We start from the raw sequence: 22,219 nt of genomic DNA, 5'->3' as shown, positions 1-22,219 counted from the left end.
GATTTCGCCGAAACTGACATCTTTTGGCAGAGTTGAAGATACTCGCAGGTATACAAAAGATGACGAAATTTGCACACAATGGGTTCTTTTCTTCGAAGATCCTAAGCTGCAACACTGCTTCACACCGGAACGATATTCAGGACACAAAAATGTCTGGAATCGCTGGAAGTCTTCAGAAGTATCACTGACCAGCTTGAAACGTCGCCAAAATTGTATAATACTCGGAGGCTTCCTGTGTATATGAGCAGGTTTATTGCAGTAAAGAAACAGCAGGCATCTTCAATATAAGCTGGCCAGGCACAAACTGTCTCAACCTAGAACTCTAGGAAGAGGCAGAGCCATCCACATTCTGGAATGTATGACATAAGTAAGTACAGAGGAAAAGCATAGAAATAAAGGTAGGATAATATACAACATAGTCCCCAGGGAAATTTTAATCATGTGGTAACCCACCTCACTAAAAGCAAGAAGAGTGGTTGCTTCTCAGGCTTAAGGGTCCGTAGAAGCAGAAATCTACTCTATATGGTGGTAGTCGACATGTTTCATGCTACTGCGTTGAAAGCGATACTAAGCATTTCATCAGGATCAAGTGGAACTATCTACACTAACGGGTGTTAGTACCCTATTACTAAGTAGTGTGTGCCAGGTTCCTCCTTGTTGAAACCTGGAGAGGATGACAAACAAAGGAAGGGGTTGTCATCCAATATGAGCTCACTCAAAGCGCAACAACTGTCAACTAAGAAAAGTTACAATGTACCTCTCCAACATAGGCTAATAAAAGTGAAGATATTTTTTAAAAACATCTTTAAAATAAATTCTGATGACTGGTGTCAGGCTCATAGGTGGTAAAACACACAGGAATGAAGTACCCATTGCGGGTGTTGTATGTAAGACTCACCCGCAGTACTAGAAGTGTGTGCTTCAACAGATTCCCCAAGCGCCTAGACACCTCTCTGTAGATGTCCTGTATGAGGGTGGAAAGTAGACAAGCAAGCCACCCGAGAGTTAAGGTACAGCAGTATAGTTTATACAAAGGCTGGGTCCTAAAACTAGCATTGATGCTTAGGCTAACACCCCATAGCAGTCGGGTGTAATAAGGAGGCAAATTGCTTTAGGGGCGGGTAGTCACACTGACAATCACGGTGGAGACATACACTATTGGGTGGGGGGCGTGCTATCCAGGTAAAAGTGCACCGGTCCTCTGTGAGGATCCGGGTGTATCCATTCAAATGGCAGTACACGTTTGTGTTCCCCCGAAACAGTGGGAGGGTAACCGGGTAGCATTCTTACCGGTTAGCCATATCTCCAGCGAAGCAGTCAGCAGCGGCGTGCAGTCTGTGATAGCCACCCTCCCGCATCGCGCTCCTGGGTGCGGTTATCAAAGGGAATACCTATGCTTAGTGTCGCTTTGAACGCAGTAGCATGAAATAGGTCGACCACCACCATATAGAGTAGGTTTCTGCTTCCACGGACCCTTAAGCCTGAGAAGCAACCACTCTCCTTGCTTTTAGTGAGGTGGGTTACCACATTATTAAAGTTTCCCTGTGGACTACTCGACCGCTTTTAATAATCACTTACACACATCTACACCCTTCACTATTGTTCCCTAGGGCCCTCACACCCACAGCACCATACGGCAGGAACAAAAGATCCCCGGAAAAGAGCCCCTTTATGGGTGCCCGTCGGGTATTGCACCACAGACCCGATGAGGGGTGTGCCCATATGATGAGGCAGGACACCTAGCTTGCTGGGTGTGTGAGGTCGATAGTTCCGAAAAGGAGATCCCTCTCCTGTGTGCCTTCTTTCACTCGCGTTTCCAACTGTCTAATTAGGTTTTTATCTAGGGGAACTGTGTACTTTTTCTTCTTGACTGAGTTTCAAATATACCCTTCCTCACCTACGCGTTAAAAGAGCGGTGTATAAATCCATCTCAGACTGTTCATAGAACACAATCTACCAGATAAGCTCCAGACAGGCCTCATCAGTATGCAGCACTGCGGCTGCAACTTTCAAAACAGCAGCTGATGATGCTCTTTGCATTGAGTGCAAAGGCGACTCATGCCGCTTCATATTTCTTGAAGCATCAGCAGCCTCGATGTTGTCTAGCATCCCAGTTGCCTAAAGATACTCAAGCAGAGAAGGAGTGTTAATGTGCAGTGCTCAGATAGAGGTCTTCATACGTGGAAAAATGCGTTCAAAGAACTAACTCTCTCTCAGGGGTGACTGGTGTTCATGGGCAAAAGGCGCGTTACCCTGCCAATCTTGAGGAAGAGGCAACAACAGCGTAAACAAATACAGAGCAGCTGAAAAGAAACTACTCCTCTGACGTGGTGTGTGGAGTCTCCTGGGTGAACTCTAGTGAACTGTCCAGATGTCCCAGTGCGCAAACGCCAGCGGGCGAGGTTTTCTTCGACCTTCAGGCACAAGCTACAGCAGTGATATCAAATGAGAGGGAGTGCTAAATTAGAATGCACTGGATCCGGTTGCTTTTGGGGGCGCATGAACAGTGGCCCTGGGAGGAGTTACAAAACTCCATGCACTTCAATGGCGGGGGTGGGGCAGGCCGATGAGGATAAGGGGGGAGGGGGTGGCAACAATTTGATGATTATCCCAGAGGGGCAGGGTGTATTAGGGGTGCCGGGGCTGCTCTCCTTGCAGCAACATGTTTTGTGCTGCATTTGATTTCACTTTGAAAACAATATTATGGAGCTCAGCACACAGAGTGCTCCTTATCTCGAAGGACCATAGAAGCCCAAGAGAAGGAAGGAACCAGCTGCGGACAACAACTGCTATAGTGGACTAAGAGGTACCCCCCTTAAAAAAAACTGAAAAAAAGACAAGAGGGAGGAGCAAGGGGAAAATGAAATCACTTTAATAGCTTCATATTATGTGAATATTATAAATAGTATATCACTCTTCCATTACCAAAGGATACTTGATAAAATAAAAAACAAAAACTAATCAAGTAAAATTAAGCAAACACAGCCTGGGAAGGATGGATTAAATAGAGGATCCCACTGCTTGCGTAGAATTCTGGCAGGTCCACCCCCCCAGAGGGATTGCTACCTCATATCTGGCCAAACAATGCCCACCAAGGATGGACTGTGAGGGGGCATCGGCATAGCCCAAACTCTCGCAATACATAATCGAGCTGTTACGACAGAAATAGAAGCAATTGTAGAGACACACCTATCTGCTATCCGTTTATGACCCAGCATAACATACCTAATATTAAATTACAGATCACATTGTAAATGCTGAGAGAAAGAATGGGCAATTTCTTCCCAGAATTGTGAAAGATGTGGACAACTGGCAAACATATGAACAATAGCTGCATCATGGAGCCCACATCCAGGGCAGCGGCTCCTATTCATATTACAACTTTGATTCCCTTCTCACTCTCTGGACTGTAGTATAACATACATAGAGTTTTAAGGTGTTGTAACGAATATGCTACTTACCAGTATGCATCTGTTCTTGGCATGTAGGGCTGCTGACATTCATATCTACTGCATAGATCGCCGCCTAGTGTTGGGTCCGGATGATTGCACATGGTTGTCCTGGAAGAGTCTTCGAAGTATCACGAGATAGGTGGCTCCTCCCCTGGACTACAGTGCGCATGGGCATCGACTCCATCCCCAGATTGTTTTTAGCCATTGTGGCAAAGATGGAGTGTAACAGTGTGAGTGATGACCATGCTAAGAGTAAGTGTAAGTGCTGCAGCCGCTACAGGCGCCAGGGAGGAGGGCGGGTGATATGAATGTCAGCAGCCCTACATGCCAAGAACAGATGCATACTGGTAAGTAGCATATTCGGTTCGAGGCATGTGGGCTGGTGAATTCATATCTATTGCATAGAATATATAGCAGTCCCTCCATTAGCGGCGGCCGCCTGTGCCAGCTGCAGCAGTCTGAAAAAGTGTTTTTAGAACAGCCTGCCCTACAGCTGCTTGCAGCTTGGAGTGCACATCTACACAGTAGTGTTTTGTAAATGTGTGTGGTGTAGACCATGTGGCTGCTCTACAAATGTCTTCTAAAGCGATATTTCCAAGGAAAGCCATGGAGGCCCCCAACTTGCGGGTGGAGTGCGCCCTTGGGGGGATTGTTAAAGTGCGCTTAGCTTTGTGATAGCAAATTTGAATACACTTACCGATCCACCAGGCTATACCTGCTTTGGAAATGGGGTTGCCTTTGTGTTGTGCGGAAAAGGCAACAAAGAGTTGTTTCGTCTTCCTAAAATCTTTGGTCCTATCAATGTAATACATCAAAGCTCTTTTGACGTCAAGAGTGTGGAGCATTCTTTCTGCCACTGTCTCAGGATTTTGGAAGAACACAGGCAGTTCAATAGTCTGATTGATGTGGAACTGCGAAACCACCTTTGGAAGAAATTTAGGGTTAGTGCGCAGCACCACCCGGTTGGAGTGAATTTGTATGAATGGCTCTTGGACAGGTAGTGCCTGGAGTTCACTAACACGTCGCAGTGACGTAATGGCTATTAGGAAAGCCACTTTCCATGTTAAGAACTGAATCTCGCATGAATGTAGAGGCTCAAAAGGTGGACCCATTAGTCGGGTGAGGACCACATTAAGATTCCATTCAGGAGCTGGTGGGGTCCTGGGAGGAATGACTCGTTTGAGTCCCTCCAGAAAGGCTTTAATGGCAGGCACTCTGAAAAGGGAGAGATGCTGCCTGTTTTGGAGATAAGCCGCTATGGCGGATAAATGTATTCGAATGGAAGCATATGCTAGATTGCATTTGTAAAGATGTAACAGATAACAAATGATGTCATGCGTAGACGCCTCAAGCGGGTCTATGTTGTGGTCTACGCAATAAATGACAAACCGCTTCCATTTTGTCGCATAGCATGCTCTGTGGGTGGGCTTTCTTGCCTCCCGTATGATATCCATGCAGTCTGGAGGCAAGTTGAGGTAGCCAAACTCTAAGACCTCAGGAGCCAGATCGCCAGGTTGAACTGTTGCGGATCTGGGTGCTGAATGTCGCCATGGCTCTGCATCAAAAGTCTGGGTGTGAGGTGCAGCCTTTGATGCGGCACCACGGAAAGTTCTAGAAACGTGGTGTACCATGGTTGGCGTGCCCACGTTGGAGCAACCAGGATGAGCGTCATCGAGTGTTGCTTTAGCTTTCGTGCCACCAGTGGTATTAGGGGTGCTGGGGGAAAAGCGTACGCAAATTTACCTGACCAGTTCATCCATATCGCATTGCCCTGCGACTGTGGGTGCGGGAACCTGGCGGCAAAGCTTTGGCATTTGGCCTTTTCCTTTGTTGGCGAACAGGTCTATCTCTGGATGACCCCACTGCTGGAAGTACGGGTGGAGTACTGATGGATGTATCTCCCACTCGTGCATTTGGTGGCTGTACCTGCTGAGCAGATCCGCCATCTGATTGTCCTTGCCCGGGAGGTGTTCCACCATGAGGAAGATGTTCCTTTGAATGGCCCACTTCCACATGCTCTGAGCCAGATGAGACAACTGTGGAGAGTGTGTACCTCCCCGCTTCTGAATGTAGTACATGGCCGTCATGTTGTCCGTCCGAATCAACACGACCTTGTTGCACAGATGTACCTTGAATGCCTTCATTGCCATGAAGATTGCCATCAGCTCTAGGTGGTTGATGTGCATCTTCTTTTGCTGCGTGGTCCATAGTCCCTGCACTGTGTAGTGGAGTACATGAGCTCCCCAACCCTGGAGAGATGCGTCCGTCGTTAGGATGATCTGTGGCACAGGCTCCTGGAACGGTCGGCCCTTGCAAAGGTTGTGTGGATTCCACCAATGCAGAGAGTTGTATGCACGACCGGTCACCAACACTAAGTCTCTTAACTGTCCGTGAGCCTGATTCCACTGACGTGCTAAGCACTCTTGAAGCGGACGCATATGTAGTCTCGCGTGCGGGACTATGAAGATGCAGGAGGCCATCATGCCTATCAACTGCATGAACACTCGTGCGGGGAGCGAGTGTTGCGGTCTGAATTTCTGAATTTCTGTATCAGCAATTGAATGCTGTTGATCCTCACTGAATTTGGCTGTGCTGTGGCTGCCAGAGTGTTTATTGTCGCGCCTAGATACTGCCGCACATGGGCGGGCTGAAGGTGCGACTTTGGGTAATTCAGTGAGAATCCCAGATTGTGAAGAAGGTGAATGTGTGGGACATGTTGGCAGCGTATATGCCGCCCAGTTCTTGGTGTAGTAGCCAGGAACTAAAAGGTTGGCAGCGCACTGCTGGGCCGACTTTGCTTGAACAAGCCAGTCGTCCAAATAAGGGTAGACGTGAACGTTTGGTCTCCTGAGGTGCGCAGCCACTGTCGCTAGGCACTTTGTGAACACCCTGGGCGCTGTAGTCACTCCGAAAGGGAGGACTTTGAATTGGTAATGCTGATTCTGAATGGTGAATCTGAGGTATTTTCTGTGTGACGGATGTAGCGGAATGTGAAAATATGCATCCTTTAGATCTAATGTTGCGAGGAAATCCCCCTGATTGAGCAACGGAAGAACCTGTTGCAGTGTGAGCATATGAAAGTGTTCTGATAGAATGTATTGGTTTAGGGGTCTGAGGTCCAGAATGGGTCTGAGGGACCCGTCTTTCTTTGGGATTAAGAAGTACAGGGAGTACACCACTGTGCCTCTTTGTTCCACTGGTACGAGCTCGATTGCCCCTTTATGCAGCACGACGAGTACCTCTTGCTGCAATAAGCGCAAATGCTCTGTGGACATAGGACGGTGTTTTGGGGGGTATGTTGGGTGGAGTGGATGTTAACTCCAGACAATAACTGTACTGGATAAGCTTTCTGACCCACCTGTCTGTGGTGATGGATTCCCAGACTGGCAGGAACTGTTGGAGTCTCCCCCGACTGGTGTTGTATGGTCAGGGGGCAGTGACAAGGCATCACTGTTTGTTTGCGGCGGAGGATCGGGAGCTGTTGTTTCCACGACCTCTGCCTTTGGCGCTGTTTCCGCGATAGCCACCTCTACTCTGTTTGTTGTATGAGGTTTGTGCGCCACTCTTAGTGTACTGTGTTTGCTGGGACAGCTGGCCTCTGGAAACACCTCTATTGCTTGAGCGACGAAAAGAACCACCCCTGAACTGCTGGACTGGAGAGCCCCCATAGACTTTGCAGTCTCGGTGTCCTTTTTGATTTTTTCTAGGGTGGTGTCCACCTCAGGTCCAAATAAGTGATCAGGGTTTACAGGTTGATTTAGGATGGTGGTTTGTATCTCCGGCTTGAACACGGAGATTCTGAGCCAGGCTTGACGCCGCAACATCACACTGGTGTTAATGGCCCTGGCCGCGGTGTCTGCTGCGTCCAGTGCACACTTAATAGAAGCATTTGAGATGAGTTTCCCTTCTTGTATGAGCATCTCTGCTGCCGCTTTATAGTCATCTGGCAAGTGTTGTAACAGGGTCTCAAGTGTATCGTAAAGTGCCCTGTCATATCTGGCCAAGAGTGCCTGAGTGTTTGAAATGCGCCAGATATTGGCTGCTTGAGCCGCCACCGTTTTCCCTGATGCTTCTAGCACTTTAGATTCCTTGTCAGGGGGAGGAGCATCGACAGTAGTTTGTGAGTTTGCCCTCTTCCGGGCATTGGAAACTACTAAAGAGTCCAACGGCAACTGGCCCTTGATGTAGGTAGGGTCCCCAGGCGCCGGCTTGTACTTTTTTTCAATTCTGGGGTTTATAACCCTGGCCCTTGTGCGTTCTTTCAAAATGTATGTAGCATGTTTTAAGACACCCTTTAGCATAGGCAGAGTCTTTACGGTCTTCTCAGAGGTGGAAAAGGTGTCAAACAAAAAATCCACCTCAATAGGGTCAGCATGGAGCTGGACGTCATGATTCTTGGCTGCCCTTTCAATAAGCGCATTAAATGCTGCTGAGTCCTCAGTAGGTGATGTTTTAACATTATACACTTGAGTGTCTGGGGCAGTTTGTGGATCCCCTGGGTCCGCAGCATCTGCCCATGTGTCATGTTGATCTTCAGGATCAGTGTCGGCAGGGTAGTTGTACTCATCATAGTCACCTTCCCCAGACTCCACCTCTGAGTAACTGGGCGAGATTGGAGCAGTGTCCTGTCCATGTGGAGCTATCAGTTCAACAAGAACGGGTGAATCCGTGGAATCCTTTTTCTTTAAAGGAATTGTGTAGGACTCCATAGGCTGTGCTGGGGTGATCTTTCGTTTGTAAATCGAAAGTTTACCGGTGTCGGCGTCGATGAATTGTTCCGACTGCTCCTCCAGCAGGGGTTGTCGATGCTTTGTGCCCACAACCGCAGGGGTAGGCTTCGGCCCCATGGACACCTTCATGGACGCCTAGACGACCTTCTTCGGCGCGAATGCCTTCGGTGGCAGCGTAAACTGAATGGGCGCTGTCGACTTGTGCGGTTTGGTGGCAGGCTTCGGCGTGGAAGTATCCTTCGGATTGACAGCGGAAGCTTTGTCCTTAATGCGTTTCAATGATTCAGACACCTGCTTCATGAAGGAGGCGGACGGCTGCGTCAACTTGACTGGTTCCTTCGAGCCACCGCCAGGCGCGGACTCGAGGGTTGTAGTACTTTTGGCCTTGTCCGGCCGACGCGCAGGATCGACAACTTTTGTAGCTCTGAGTCCTTTGTCTGTGTCGACGGCCCTCGGCGCCGAAGTCTTCGGGTCGACGACCTTGACAAGAGCTTTTGGTGTCCCAGTCTTCGGCTCGACACCCTTGAGCGACTTCACCGGGTTGATAACCTTTTTTGGCTTTGTCTGCACCGACAGGTCTGAAGACGTGGAGCCGACCAAGGCGACACGCGCTTTCGGTTTCGACGGCGCCTCTAGCACTTTCGGTTGTGTAGACACCGAAGCTTTCTCTTTTGGTTTCGATTTCACCAATGGTGGCTCTTTAGAAGTGTCCGTAGCCGGGCCCGGAGGCGAGACTGTGGAACTCGGTGCAAGATCTTGGGTAAGGCCATGTGGCGATCCCTCGACCTGAGCCGTATATATCGTTTGAACGGGGCATAGCTCCTCGCTTGAGCTATCCTCCGTGGCCCCATAGGCCTCATCGTCATCTCCTACCTCGTCGACGATTTCTTCTGCATCGAGCATTTCTAAGTCTGCGTCGTAGTTGGAGACGATCTCTGCCGCTGGATTGGAAATCGGCTCTTGATCTTCCTGCTCGTCTGCCTCTTCTCCCTCGGTATCGAAAATGTTCACCGGGTCAGGTGCAGTCTGCTGGGCCTCCTGGCGCGCTGCGCGCCGAAGTCGAATCGTCTTTTTGGAGCGGAAACGAGAACAAGCCATACAGTTGGCTTCCTCGTGATCCGGCGACAGGCACTTGTTGCACACCAGGTGGACGTCGATGTGAGGATACTTCGAGTTGCACACGGGGCATCTTTTGAACGGGCTCCGTTCCATGATGGTTCGTTGAATAAGGCCTGCAGCATCGACCGGGCCTCGAGCACTGAAGAGCCACGCGACTCCTCTGGATGTCCGACTCGGGAACTGAGCTGGAACAGAACTGGGCACCGATCAGAAGACAATACCGACGATAGGAAAGGCCTTTGGGCCAAAAAGAAAGTTTCTATTGATTCCGAACTTGAGTGATCAAATATGCATTCGAACCCAATGGCGGAAAAAACCAATCTGGGGATGGAGTCGATGCCCATGCGCACTGTAGTCCAGAGGAGGAGCCACCTATCTCGTGATACTTCGAAGACTCTTCCAGGACAACAATGTGCAATCATCCGGACCCAACACTAGGCGGCGATCTATGCAATAGATATGAATTCAGCAGCCCACATGCCTCGAACTTTCAAGTTAACCATGGTCACAGAGGAACAGACCGCTTCAAAAGCATCCTTTAGATCAGACTCCTATACCTCTGCCCCTATTTTGCTCGCCATTCAGCCTACATAGTCTTCCCCATGCTCAATCATTATACGGTAGAGTTTCCGAAGAGTTAGTTTGCGATCGCTGCAATGCATATATGAAAAAAAGAGCTCAGAGTCGATATCATTGATAGTTCGATGGGTAACACTGCAGTTGAAAATCTCGTAACTGTAAGTACTTAAAAAAGGCGTCTTTCAATGCAAGTTATATGCTGTTCTTAAGGCAGGAAACGAGCAGAACCCTGGATGATTAAATAATTGACCAGCTATTCTAAGATCTCCAAGAGTCCATGATCTAGCAGCGGCATCATGAAATATAGTTGATAGAGAAGGGTTCCCCCAACCCAAGTGCCTTTCTATTGATGGAAGGAGTGTCTTCAAATTACCATACATCGTGCACAAGGCACTTCATGCAAGAACCGTGAACCATCTTTCCCAGAAACTAATTGGTTTGGGAGGTCAACGCCACCTTTGGTGCTCCAACGCCCTTCTTCTTGAAACTGCATTTTGCAAGATAACTAAGAACACAAAAGCAAACCTCCACTGGAAGTGCACCATGGGAGTGCAACTGGATCTCACAAGCCAATAGGACTAGATCATCATATGAACGATGTAAGAGCGCTGCAGATTCTGCTAGTCGAGCACCACTTCCACCAACAAATGTTACGGCCAGTAATCCGGCCACTCGCATTGAAGGAATGTGATATTATTTTTCTAATTGTTGTACAGTTTAACACCATTATCACTTGCTTGGAATAAATTAATCTTCTGTGTAAACATTCCTTTTAAGTTCTTTGTAAGCAAATTAATAATTTCTGCTACTTTGTCTGTACATATTTTCTACATTCTACGCTTTTCCTATATGCCTTTTCCTATAAACGTAATGTGTATCTACACCACAGTGCCGTACAATGTTGTTCCTGTTTAAAAGTATTACGTTTCAGTTTTGCTCTTGGAAAATTCCTTCTACCCGGACACTTTTGGGTCTTGCATGCGCCAATTTATAATAACAAATATCTATGCCCAGAGTTAGGAGGGAAGGTTATTCCTACCATTGTTGGCTACAAACATCGCCGATTAGGAAATATGAACTGAAAGCTATATACAGATTGAGAGTTTACGTGAAAATTGTTGTAATATTGCCAGATATTTCACAAAATAAAAAGTGCTCAGTTCATTTTACTTTGAAAAACTATTTTGGGTAATGTTGGCAAAATAAATTTCGGGGAAAAGAAAAAAGCTGTGTGTCAAGCGTGTGAGTCAGTTGTAGGACGTGCACAGTAACACTAGCCAGTATCCGGTCCCAATTGTACAATAAAATCTAGTTTACAAATCAGCGCCCTTGCTATCAGCAGCTAGCAGGTACAGTGGCTCAGACCTACCAACTCACAGGGCACCCCCATGGGCCGCACGATATTACCTCTTCTCAAACCGTCACCCCTTGAACACCAAGTGAGATGGACCTCCCCGCCCACTGTGGATTTCCGGCTCACACGTGGAGGCTCTGCACTTTTGAAATCCATTGAGAATTTGAGAATTTCATAGCCTCCATAGGGCATAGCAGGCAGCTCCAGTAACCTTTTGTTTGTGGCATGCGAAGGAGAGGCCACCCCGCCCATGTCCAAGCCTGGCCTCTCCCATGACCATCCATACCTACTTAGACAGTGTCGACCTGAAAGCTCCACCACCGCTTCCAGGCACTGTCCCCTCCGAGCCCCCCCACCCCCACCACCTTCCTTCTCTCAGATGCTGAAAAACGATTCCAGCAGGCAGATCTGTTGGAGGCTTTGGGGGGCTTCCGGACCCCTGTTACAGCCGTTTCTTCTACCAAACGGTGTGATGAGGTGCTTTTCCCCCTGAATTGCACTGGGACCAGAATTCAGAGTGGCAAGTCATTTAGACATAGTAACTCTACATTATATCTTCAACACTAAACTATAAAACGATCTGTCGAGTAAATATGATGTATTCCACACCAGCCTGCAAATGGGAGAAACTGCTGGGACTTACCAAGGTATTTTGCTCTCTCTTCCCTTCGTTCCTTTGCAAGCTTTTGCCTTTCTTCTGCTTTTTGGGCATCTAGGGGAAAAGACAAGAATTCATTGTTGGTCAGTATGCTGTTGCGCTGCACAAGTAACACAGCAGACAAGGCGTTGGAACAGAGGACTAGCCGGGGTCACGGATGCTCTCTTGGCTCAGAGGTGGTCACTGGGGTGCCAGAAAGAGGGCTCCAGGGAAAAATTCCGGCTGTCAATGCTGAATTTGTGAGGTTGGTTGCAGGTAGTGGGCACCAGCACTGATTGATGTGGATCAGGACTTATTTTTCATCACCAAGTTTTGACCAAAATAAGACAGTCAGAAAAGAGACATCAAAAAGTGAGAAAGAAATATAGCAGAAATGAGAAAAAAATCACCTGCAAGTGTGAGATAAAGAAGCTGGAAGTGTAGGGTGGAGAAAGAAAGGGGTACGAGAGGGAATCGAGAGTAGCTGGCAGCAGCCCCCATTTGACAGCTCTGGTGGAGGGCTCCTAAGAGAAACTTTGGGGCCCTGAACTTTTTTTTTTTAATTAAGCAACCGGGACACAGCTAGTGCAATTGAAGATGAAGAATAAAGACCAAGCCAGTGGCAGACATTAAACACCACCAATAAAGTTAGTAATGCCAGTTTAATGGCTTCAGTACATGTTTTGATTGGCAGTGCGGAGTCCTTCACTACAAGAGTGCTGTATATTGCACACTGCTCCAGGGATGAACCCCCTTTTCTGAATCATTTTGTCCACCATAAGCGTGGAAGGGTATACTCAGATGTGAGTCCCTTGCTCATTGCACCATCAGGATTCAAGCAAGCCGGGCCGACGACGCCTGAAATGGCAGAAACCGGTCCCCGGAAACTTGTTTCCTTCCCAGTACAAGAATTGGCTTGGTAGTTTGGTTTGCCCTGTACCCATCATGCACTGGGACAGGAACAGACTAATTTGCATATAGCCAAGTTCTGAGCTGGGATGGTGCAGTGAGCTAAAAAACGGTGATGGATCAAGCCCTGATCTTTGGACTGGGTAAGAGTGGTCTGCTTAATTCAGGCACTCTGTTCATCACCACCCCCTTTTCTGAACCAGGGATGAAGGCAGCAGAAGCTGTACCACAGGGGACATTCTTTTGCTGTCATGGAGCTACAAGCATCTTATGGTGTGCAGATTTTTAATTAACAGGCCGGCATTAAGTACATAAGTACCAGGTCTTCTAAACTAACCGGTGCCACAGAAATGAAAGTGGTCTGATGGGCGTGTCAATCAAATGCCAGGCATGACCGCAATAAGCGGTACACCAGGTTCTGGCACTTGGCCCACCTTCCCTTCTCCCACTCCTGTAAGGAGCCCAGGATCATCAGTGTGTTTATTGGACTACAGAGACAGGCAGAAGACAGGTGCAGCAACAGTGGGTAAAGGAAGGAGAACTGGATAAGGAGTTTGAGCAACAGATTAACATTCTGCACTTTCATGACCAAGGCAGCAAAGTCACAAATGAGGTTGCGAGACTTAAGCAGCACTAGTGCGACTGAGGCACAGCTGTTGCGGCTGAAGAAGTCCTGTCGCGGAGGCGGAGCAGTTGCAACACAGGCAAAGCTAGCACGACAGAGGCAGTCACTTTGGTCTCCTGGGGCACTGTGGCAACATCTTTAGTGGAGTAAACTCTTAACTGAGATCAATAAGTTAATCAATGCAATGGGAAGGGTTCAGTTAAGCAACTGGGCTTGTTGATGGGCTTACTTATGCAGAGAGAGAGGGATCACTGAGGAACCAAAAGGGGTACTTTAAGCGTATGGAAGGGCCACGGAGGAAACAGGAGTGACGCGTTCAATGCATAAAAGGAGGGGCATAAGGGACCCATGGGTGGTACACTGAGACATGGGGTGAAAGAGAAGGAGTTGAAGACACAAGCAATGAACTAAACTCAAGTTTTGAACGGCAAAAAAAAAAAAAAAATAGAACCAAGGGTTTTCTTATTCAATTTAGAGCTTACAGGTGGGACAGAAGCAAAAAGACTTCCGTTTTAAAATCTAAAAGAAAGAAATATATTTTGGGAGAATCCAAATTCCAGTTATTTATGTGCTGCATAATGAAAAACCCCCTTCACTCCTAGGAATCTGATAATCATAGAAATACAGGCAAATCAATTTAAACTACATTTAAAATCATTTATGTTGGACATGGGGCATATATTCGGTATATTGCTGGACACAAATTCTTATATTTCCTTTTCGCGTGATTATAAATTTAGTTAGTCAATAGCTTTTGGTCTGTTAACAAAAGACATGTAAAAAGGCAAAAGAAGGGCAAACTCAATTTGCTTCAGTTTTGGTCACCACTGCAACACTTTTCAGAATATGGCGCATGAAAGCCTATTTACCACTTCTGTGCCCTATGTATTTAACCTATGGCGGGAAGAGGTGGGTCAGTTGGCATCCTGAATTTTGTCCCAAAGTATAGACAACTACCTGGAAAGTTTTTGCAAAAATCTCCACTATTGAAGTAAAGTTTGAGGTAACATGAACATTTTCCCCATTTTTTGATGTTGATTTGGAGGTACGTATTAGGAATTTACGTGATCGAGCAAGTTCATGATTTTGAAACAAAAAGTTGTTTGCATATTGACCTAATGTTTACGTCAATTGGGCAGAAATGCATGCAGAATATAGGAGGTGGGAGGTTAGGGAGTTGGTGTTATTGCAGGTTTTACAAGTTATGCTTAAAGCATCTAAACTATGCAATTCACTTCCCACAAATATAAGATACACTGACAACCATCTTGACTTCAGAAGGTTACTCAAGAGCGGTCTCTTTCCCACATGACAGCTATACTCACAACACAACAGCGTACCACTACAGTATACTCAGGCATGACCAACTATGCTTCTCACAGTATAGCGATGGAGCGGTTATACATGTGACATTGTATAATGAACTTTGCTTCCTGTTATAAGAAGTAGTAAATGGCAACCGGAGTAAAACCCATAGACCAGGTTGAGATCTGGGAAGTAAGAAAGAACTAACAACAATGTCTCAACCGGTTTCAATGAGAAAGGCAAATATACATGTATGCACAAGACATTACAAGAAGGAAAGAGAGAGACTCGTGCTACGTTTTTCAAAAGTGCCCATGGCATCATGTATTTGAAATAACAATTTGTACATAACAGTTATATCAGCACTGTGGGCATAAATTGCAAGGGCAACCCAAGAGGACTTGGTGCATGTTGTGCTTGTGACATATAAAAAGGTGACGGCGCAAGTGACCAGTGCAAGAACAGCGAAAGGCGCAAAGTGATAAAAAAGAAATATATACAAGAATATATGGTTCAGCAAGAGTTGTTATTTACAATGATTGATCATGGTTTAGACATTTCTGTGAACCATAGCCGATTATGCACTGCGCCTTTTCGGTATCTGGATTGACTCCACTCCACCATTTCAACTCACTTCATCAAGTATCTCCGATTTGACCGTTTCTACCTACAAAGTGGATTGGGTCTCCGACCCTGTTGTTCATCGGACACAGTGCGTAACTGTTTGGCTACTTGGAACCTCCTGAAGATTGTTTCCTTGCATCATGCAGACGCTTCGCTGTGCCCGACCCGTGGTTCCCCGCTGGCACATTGTGTTGGCCCTGGGCAAACTTGACTGCCTTGGGATACTTGTTCCCTTCATCTTACAGCACCCCTAACTGGCAACCCGGTCCTGAAGATGATCCTGAATAAATAGGATTTAAACGCCATCGACCAATTTATCAGCACAATTTGCGGTGCATACTCAGCTATGGTTCACAGAAATGTCTAAACCACGATCAATCATTGTAAATAACTCTTGCTGAACCATATATTCTTGTATATATTTCTTTTTTATCACTTTGCGCCTCGCTGTTCTTGCACTTGTCACTTGCGCCGTCACCTTTTTATATGTCACAAGCACAACGTGCACCAAGTCCTCTTGGTTTGGCCTTGCAATTTATGCCCACAGTGCTGATGTAACAGTTATGTATAAATTGTTGTTTCAAACACTTGATGCCATGAGCACTTTTGAAAAATGTACCACGAGTCTCCCTCTTTCCTTCTTGTAATGTCTTGTGCATACATGTATATTTGCCTTTCTCATTGAAACCGGTTGAGACATTGTTGTTAGTTCCTGTTATAAGAAGACAATCATACAAGTAGAAAAAAGTATATTACACCACAAGAGACATGCATTTTTAGACAGTGCATAAATTGCTTCTTCTATGAACATATAGGTGCCTATACAGACGTTTATCAGCAGGCACAAACTCTTCTAAGAAATGGCATGGAAAATGTACAAACCTCTCCACAATATAACTGTGCACATCAGACCATGTGAAATATTCTCTAAACATGGGTCATGCCCATATGTGTATGCCTAAATTAATTTCAGCTTTAAAAAAAATAATACCAATCCTCCTCTAAACTTTTGTCCCATCCCTCCTCTCACAGACTCATCCCAAGTCTTTCTGACAACTATGAACCCCTCCAAACCTCCTTTTCAAACTTTTCCTTCATTTTTTCCCCCGGTCACTCATGGCCTCTGACAAAAAAACAACGTACTATTTTTTTCTTTTTCATATCCACTCCCATCATTCTATCCCTACTCTAAGCTCTACTAAACACGCAACAAAAAAATCAAGAGCACAAACCTAACACAACCGATGCAATGCAAAAAAAACAAAAAACATTTTTTACTACTCTACTCACTATTAACCTCTAATCTTTGGCTTTGGAGTAGCATGCTACTCGCTGCAAAGCACTTCAACGCCTCGTTAGGAGTAGTAAACTCTATATAAATACAATTTATAAAGTGGGCCTGTGTCAGGGCAGATTCGTGACATTGCAAAGACGAGTTTTGTTTACTTTTAGGCCCAGAAATCTTGGTTTTCTTTTTCAATAGGATTGAAGGAGGAGCATCAAACAACTCCAATTTGCACTTTGTTTAAATCCGTCAATCCTGTTGATACCAGACCTCTAAAAGTGCAGTAAATATACACACTCTTGCTCCTTTTTGCAAGAATTATATTGGAGTGGGGCAGTGGACAGTTTAGAAGTGTGCACTGCCTATAAAAAGACTGAATCCGCACTGTTGTACGATTTTGTAACATTCATTGAAAGTGCTTGCGACCTCGCATCCCTAACAGACTTCCACACTACTCTTTGCCAAAAAATATTCAGTAAATGCGCCCTTTGTGAAAGGGTTTGATGGTTCACAAACCTCAAACTTTAATTCAGGGTAATTTTATAAAACGTAATTTATGTTGGTTGTATCATAATTGTCTTTCAAGTGCAACTCGGGTTTTGATTTTTTTTAAATTTATAGTACAACGTTAGGACCCTTGGTAAAAAAAAATAAGCAAAATAAAATACCTGACAAAAGGTGCACACCACCTTCCAGACCCGTGGTATTGTGGTCTCAGCACTTTCCTTTTTCCTCAATACAAATTAAGGGGCATATTATCAAGGCGGGCAATATGAGATTATCGCTGCTTTTGCGTCCGTTTTCGGCCGACAAGCGGCGATAATTTTATTGCCCTATTAGCAAGTTGTCGCTAACAGCAGTTAGCGACAGCTTGTAGGCGATAGCAACCGGTTTGGGGCCCCTTTGCATGGCATTAGCGATAAATATAGCTGACATGCAAAGTGGGCGTACCCAACTTGTTAGCGACTGCTTTCAGTCGCTAACATCGCTATCGCCTATTATCAACGCAGGCGTGGCGATGAAAAAATGTGCACTAAGCGCGAATATCGCCAAAACCTAATGCCTGCTCTGACCACTTCTTAACCTGTATATCCAATGGGAGGTGGATATTCAGGTTAAGACCCCATTAGCAATAATGCCTGAATATCGCTAGATTCCCAGTGATATTCACGCATTTCGCCGCTATTGCCGGACATTTTATCGATTTAGAGATAAACGTTGCTAATAGCACGTTATCTCTGCGATAAAATCCGTCAATGCGCGGCGATAAAAAAAAAAATATCGCTAAGCCCATTTAGCGATAAATATCGCTAGTTCTTTAGCAGAGGATACGATACGTGTGTATGATAAAATATCCCCCTCCCATTTTCTTTCTTTAAAAAAGGAATCACAATGCGTGCTTCCGTAATTCTTCAGTGGCGCACATTTTAATGTGTGCCTCAGTGGGACTGAGCGTGAACTCGTTGTGCCTTTTCCCCAAACAGTTAAAGAAAGGACTCTGATAGCGTTGCACCATGCCTGTCGCAGTTTTGGCGTTAGTGCTCGAGTCATACACTAACGGAGGCTGGATGTGCCCCAGTCCTATAACAGCGCAGAGAGACGACAAAAGTCCCATGCTTCGAGATCCCACACCAGCTCAGAGAGAACCATAGTCGCAGAACTAGAGCTATTGTTTTTTGCCAACCCTAAAAATAAAACACGCACTCCAAACAGCTGACTAATACATAAATGCAGAGAGTAGAAACCACATGATCTATTTAGTAATTAAAAAAAAACACTTAAATAGGGCAGTTCCCTCCCAGTGTGGAGGAGGCGGCGCAGCACTGGAAGGAATGCCAGGGAACTCCTAGCCATATGGCCTCCCCACCTCCCGACCTGCTGGAAGCCTTGCTTGGCCTCCACTTTTACCCCGGGCGCTGCCCAATTCCTCCTGCTTTTAGCGAGACATGGCGTTTTTATGAAAGTTTGTTTCTTTGCTGCCCACCACTTACAGATTCTGCATCTGCCCACTTATTAGAAGAGGTTTGAGTGTGGGGCCGCTTCATGACCCCCTTTAAAGACTCTAATGGAACACTGAACAGCACCTGCCAACGCAAGGTATCTGGACTGCTCCACTGCTTGGCGGCACCTCAAATGCGAGGGTGAGGCCAGAGACCACTGGCATACCCTTGATGACCTTGGCTCTGGGGTCAATGGGTACCATCAGTTTGTCTTAGACCTGTCCAGGCTTTGATACATCTCCTACACTATCCAACCCCCCAAAGTATTTATTCGATCTTGGCAAAGCCCTACTTGGACGAATACACGCTATGACCTAGCACTTACAGGCAGCAGCGAGTTCTAGCTGATCTGCAGAACGAGTCACGGGAGCCCTGTAAATTGACAAGAAGCTTAAAACGCCACTTCAAAGCATGACGTCGAATATGTCGACCCAATAAACTCAAATTGAGGGACTGGCTGCACATGGGCACAGCTCAAAGAACATGCAGAAAAACAAAAATAGAAAACCACCACGTGCACAAGATGGCAGGTTTTGGCATGCACTGAAGATGAGGCGAATATCAGAGATTGCTGGACTGATCTCATCAGAGGAAGACTCCATTCTGAAAGGTGCTCCCTGCTACTCAGTGCATCATGCAGCGGACCCTCGAGCAGGAAATGGGGGCAAGAGACGACGATGAGATCTCCCGGCAGCTCTGAGGCTATTCCATTCCATTTACCCCATAGGGCTTCAGTAGAGGACCGACAGATTCCTCAACAGGTGACTGCTGGTTACTTAAAGCAACCTATGTGACGGAAGACCAGGAAAAAAAATCTCAAAGCTAGTGCACTATGATCTTCCTTCTATACATAAACATTTGAGTTGAGGTGTGCAGCAGGCTGACGCAGGGGTGCATACATGACTTCTATTATTTACGCTCACAGCAGACCTGGGAGAAGTGATAGCGCAGGTAGATCAAAACCCCAATTTCGCAAGAGTTCTCTCTACTTCATCACAAGACTACTGCCGATGATACAATTACCCGTAGCAATCCGATACTGCTCTTCAGCAGGCATTAGCAGCCTTGGTGTCATATATGCAAATTACTTTGATAACACTAAGTGACACTAAGACCGATTGTTCGCAGTTGGGAAAAAGCATCCAGCGTATTTACCAGGTTCGTTCAATGTTACGTTTTAGAATAGATAGAGTTCCCCAAACCCAGAGTTTGGCAGCTATGGCCGTTAGGCCACATCACTATTTCTGAATTTATCTATGAAAGTCACCCATAAGTGGTATTGAGCACATTTTCTGTTAAAATGGCTATGTGAAGTAAAAACCCAGCAGCAACTAAGACTGGAAGGTTCACTTTGAGCCTTTCTTGGCAATATTTGCAAAGGTTTGTTTTAGAACAGGACTTCAGGATATAGTTCAGCAGCTTTGCACTGGTGCACAAGCAGGGCTAATCATTTTCAATATTACTAAAACAGAACAGGACTTTTGCAATCCGCCAAAAAATGGCTTGTGACCCATCAGTGGGTCTCCACCAACAGTTTGGGAAACACTGGTTCAAAGTCTTCCCCTCAGGATTTAAGGGGCAACAGCAATGAGAGTGTCAAATCTGCACTTAACATTGGAAGCAAAGTTCTGAAACTGCTGTATGGAGTAAGACTCAACCCTGGAGCTAATAGTATGCAGAGCATCTCTAAAATAGTTAGCATATCCCCTTCTGATTTTTGGAAGTATGTATTTAGGGCAGCAACTTGCAGAGGTCTCTTCATTCATTTGGTACTAGTGCGGCAACATGCTGCAGCACTGGGATCCCGAATGAGTGATGGGAATTAAAATCAAGATGGCATTAAAGAGTATCCTTCAAAGTATAGCCAAATAAAATAGATATCTGGCAGAAGTCATGCACTTAAAAGCCAAGCTAGCACATCCTTTATATGGATTACGTTAGACTGGTGTAGGAGACTGCTGCAGGCCAGGGTCTCAGGATACTGCCTCCACTCCACCATAGGCGCGGGCTAGTAACTTCTGCTGCAATCGCTGTCGGATACCAGCCTGAGAACCAGAGTGCACGACTGAGACATTGGATTGACCAAGGGCTAAAGTGGGTGTGAAGGGGCAAGACCAGTGAACATCTGCGTAGCACATTTCAAAGTTCGTACGATGGTACAACACTGCTAAATACATCGCATGCCTTTTCCTCGCATTTTTTTAGCACGCATGTTTTTACCGCGAATATGCATTTACATCGCATGCCAATACCATGCATTATTTTTAGATTTAAAAACAATGTATTGGGGGGAATCCCCCACCCCTCCCAAACTTACCTTAATGCGTGGTATTGGCATGTGTTGTAAATGCATATTCGCGGTAAAAATATGCGTGCTAAAAATGTGAGGCAAAGGCAGGCGATGTATTTACCTCGTTGTAAAGGCTGTTTCACCAATTTAAAGGGCATAATATTACCCTAGCACAGTGATCACAGAAAGCATACTACACAATGTTGCACACTGCTATCAGCCACAGGCCTCACTCTTCGGACCTCTGAACCCTATAACCTCATGAGGGACACTTTACGCTGATGACTAGTTGGCTTGATGTGCACCGATGGGGCAGACAACTGCATTGTGGAGACAGATGGAGGACTACTGGTCAGCTGGTCCTGATGTGGCCCCTGCCGCTCAGTGCTGGCAGATATAGAGGAATGGACACTACTCCCGCACAATGGCGGCCCTCTGTCCAGTGCTGCGTCTGGCATGCACTACTGCACAATAATGGCGGTGGGGAATGTAAGTTAGTAGCATGAAACCTGCCGGAAGAGAATGAATTACTTCCACAAATGCATACGTGGATGGCCATGAGCACAACTTGGATATGATGACGGAGCAGGATATTCAGGTCTCCGGCATTTTGGCGGCATCAGAGTAGACCGAATACTGCAAGCGGGGTGGCAGTGGCGTTCTGGTACTCCATCAGAAGCCTAGTAGCTCAGTTTCTTGGTACAGCTCTTTACGACATTTAATGTAGTCTTTCATGCCTTTCTTTAACAAGATTCTGTTCGCCTGAACATCTGTGGCGCAGGGATGCCAATGGCAACATACCCCGCCGGTCACTGTATCTGGATACTTAAGGGGGTATTTAGAGTCTGGTGTACAGGGTAGTCCACCAAGAACGTGGACCTGTAGTGCTAAATAACAGGAAATGTATTTAAGGTAACAATAGGCTGAAGAGTAAAATTACCTGTCACTTTAATCATTCAGTTAAATTTGAGTCACTTTACACGTTCCAGATAGACTACGAACTGTGCATCTATTTATCAGGTTTCCAACTTCGCTTTTTCATTTTAGGTTTCTTTTGGACTTTTGTTGGAGCCATTTCCTGTGATGACATCTCCTTGAACGTAGCAGGGGTCACATCTCAGGGGATGTTACTTTCTAGAAGGCTTCACGCTAACTAAACCTTAGACCAGACGCTGTGGAAAAAAATCACAAGTGGAGTCCTTTAGTCAACCTCCTTGCCCTCAAAGACAGACTATGTTACTCATGCTGGATCCCTAAAAAACTGCAAGTGTGCCTGTAATGTTTCTCACAATTCTTTGAATCGAAGCAGA

General features: G+C 46.1%; 1 protein-coding gene across 9 annotated transcripts in view; it reads right to left on the bottom strand.

The window, feature by feature from the left end:
• MAP7D1 (MAP7 domain containing 1) overlaps nucleotides 1-22,219 on the bottom strand; it is a 294,703-nt gene that overhangs the window by 114,036 nt on the left and 158,448 nt on the right. For all 9 annotated transcript variants that reach the window (XM_078681185.1, XM_078681183.1, XM_078681186.1 and 6 more), the window contains exon 3: nucleotides 11,878-11,946. In XM_078681185.1, coding sequence (XP_078537311.1) covers nucleotides 11,878-11,946 — 69 coding nt within the window. The remainder of the gene's footprint in view (nucleotides 1-11,877; nucleotides 11,947-22,219) is intronic.

Source organism: Lissotriton helveticus, chromosome 3_1 (assembly GCF_964261635.1).
Source record: "Lissotriton helveticus chromosome 3_1, aLisHel1.1, whole genome shotgun sequence".
NCBI classification, from domain to species: Eukaryota; Metazoa; Chordata; class Amphibia; order Caudata; family Salamandridae; genus Lissotriton; species Lissotriton helveticus.
The sequence above is the reverse complement of the archived record's forward strand: the minus strand, read 5'-3'. Positions and strand labels throughout refer to the sequence as shown.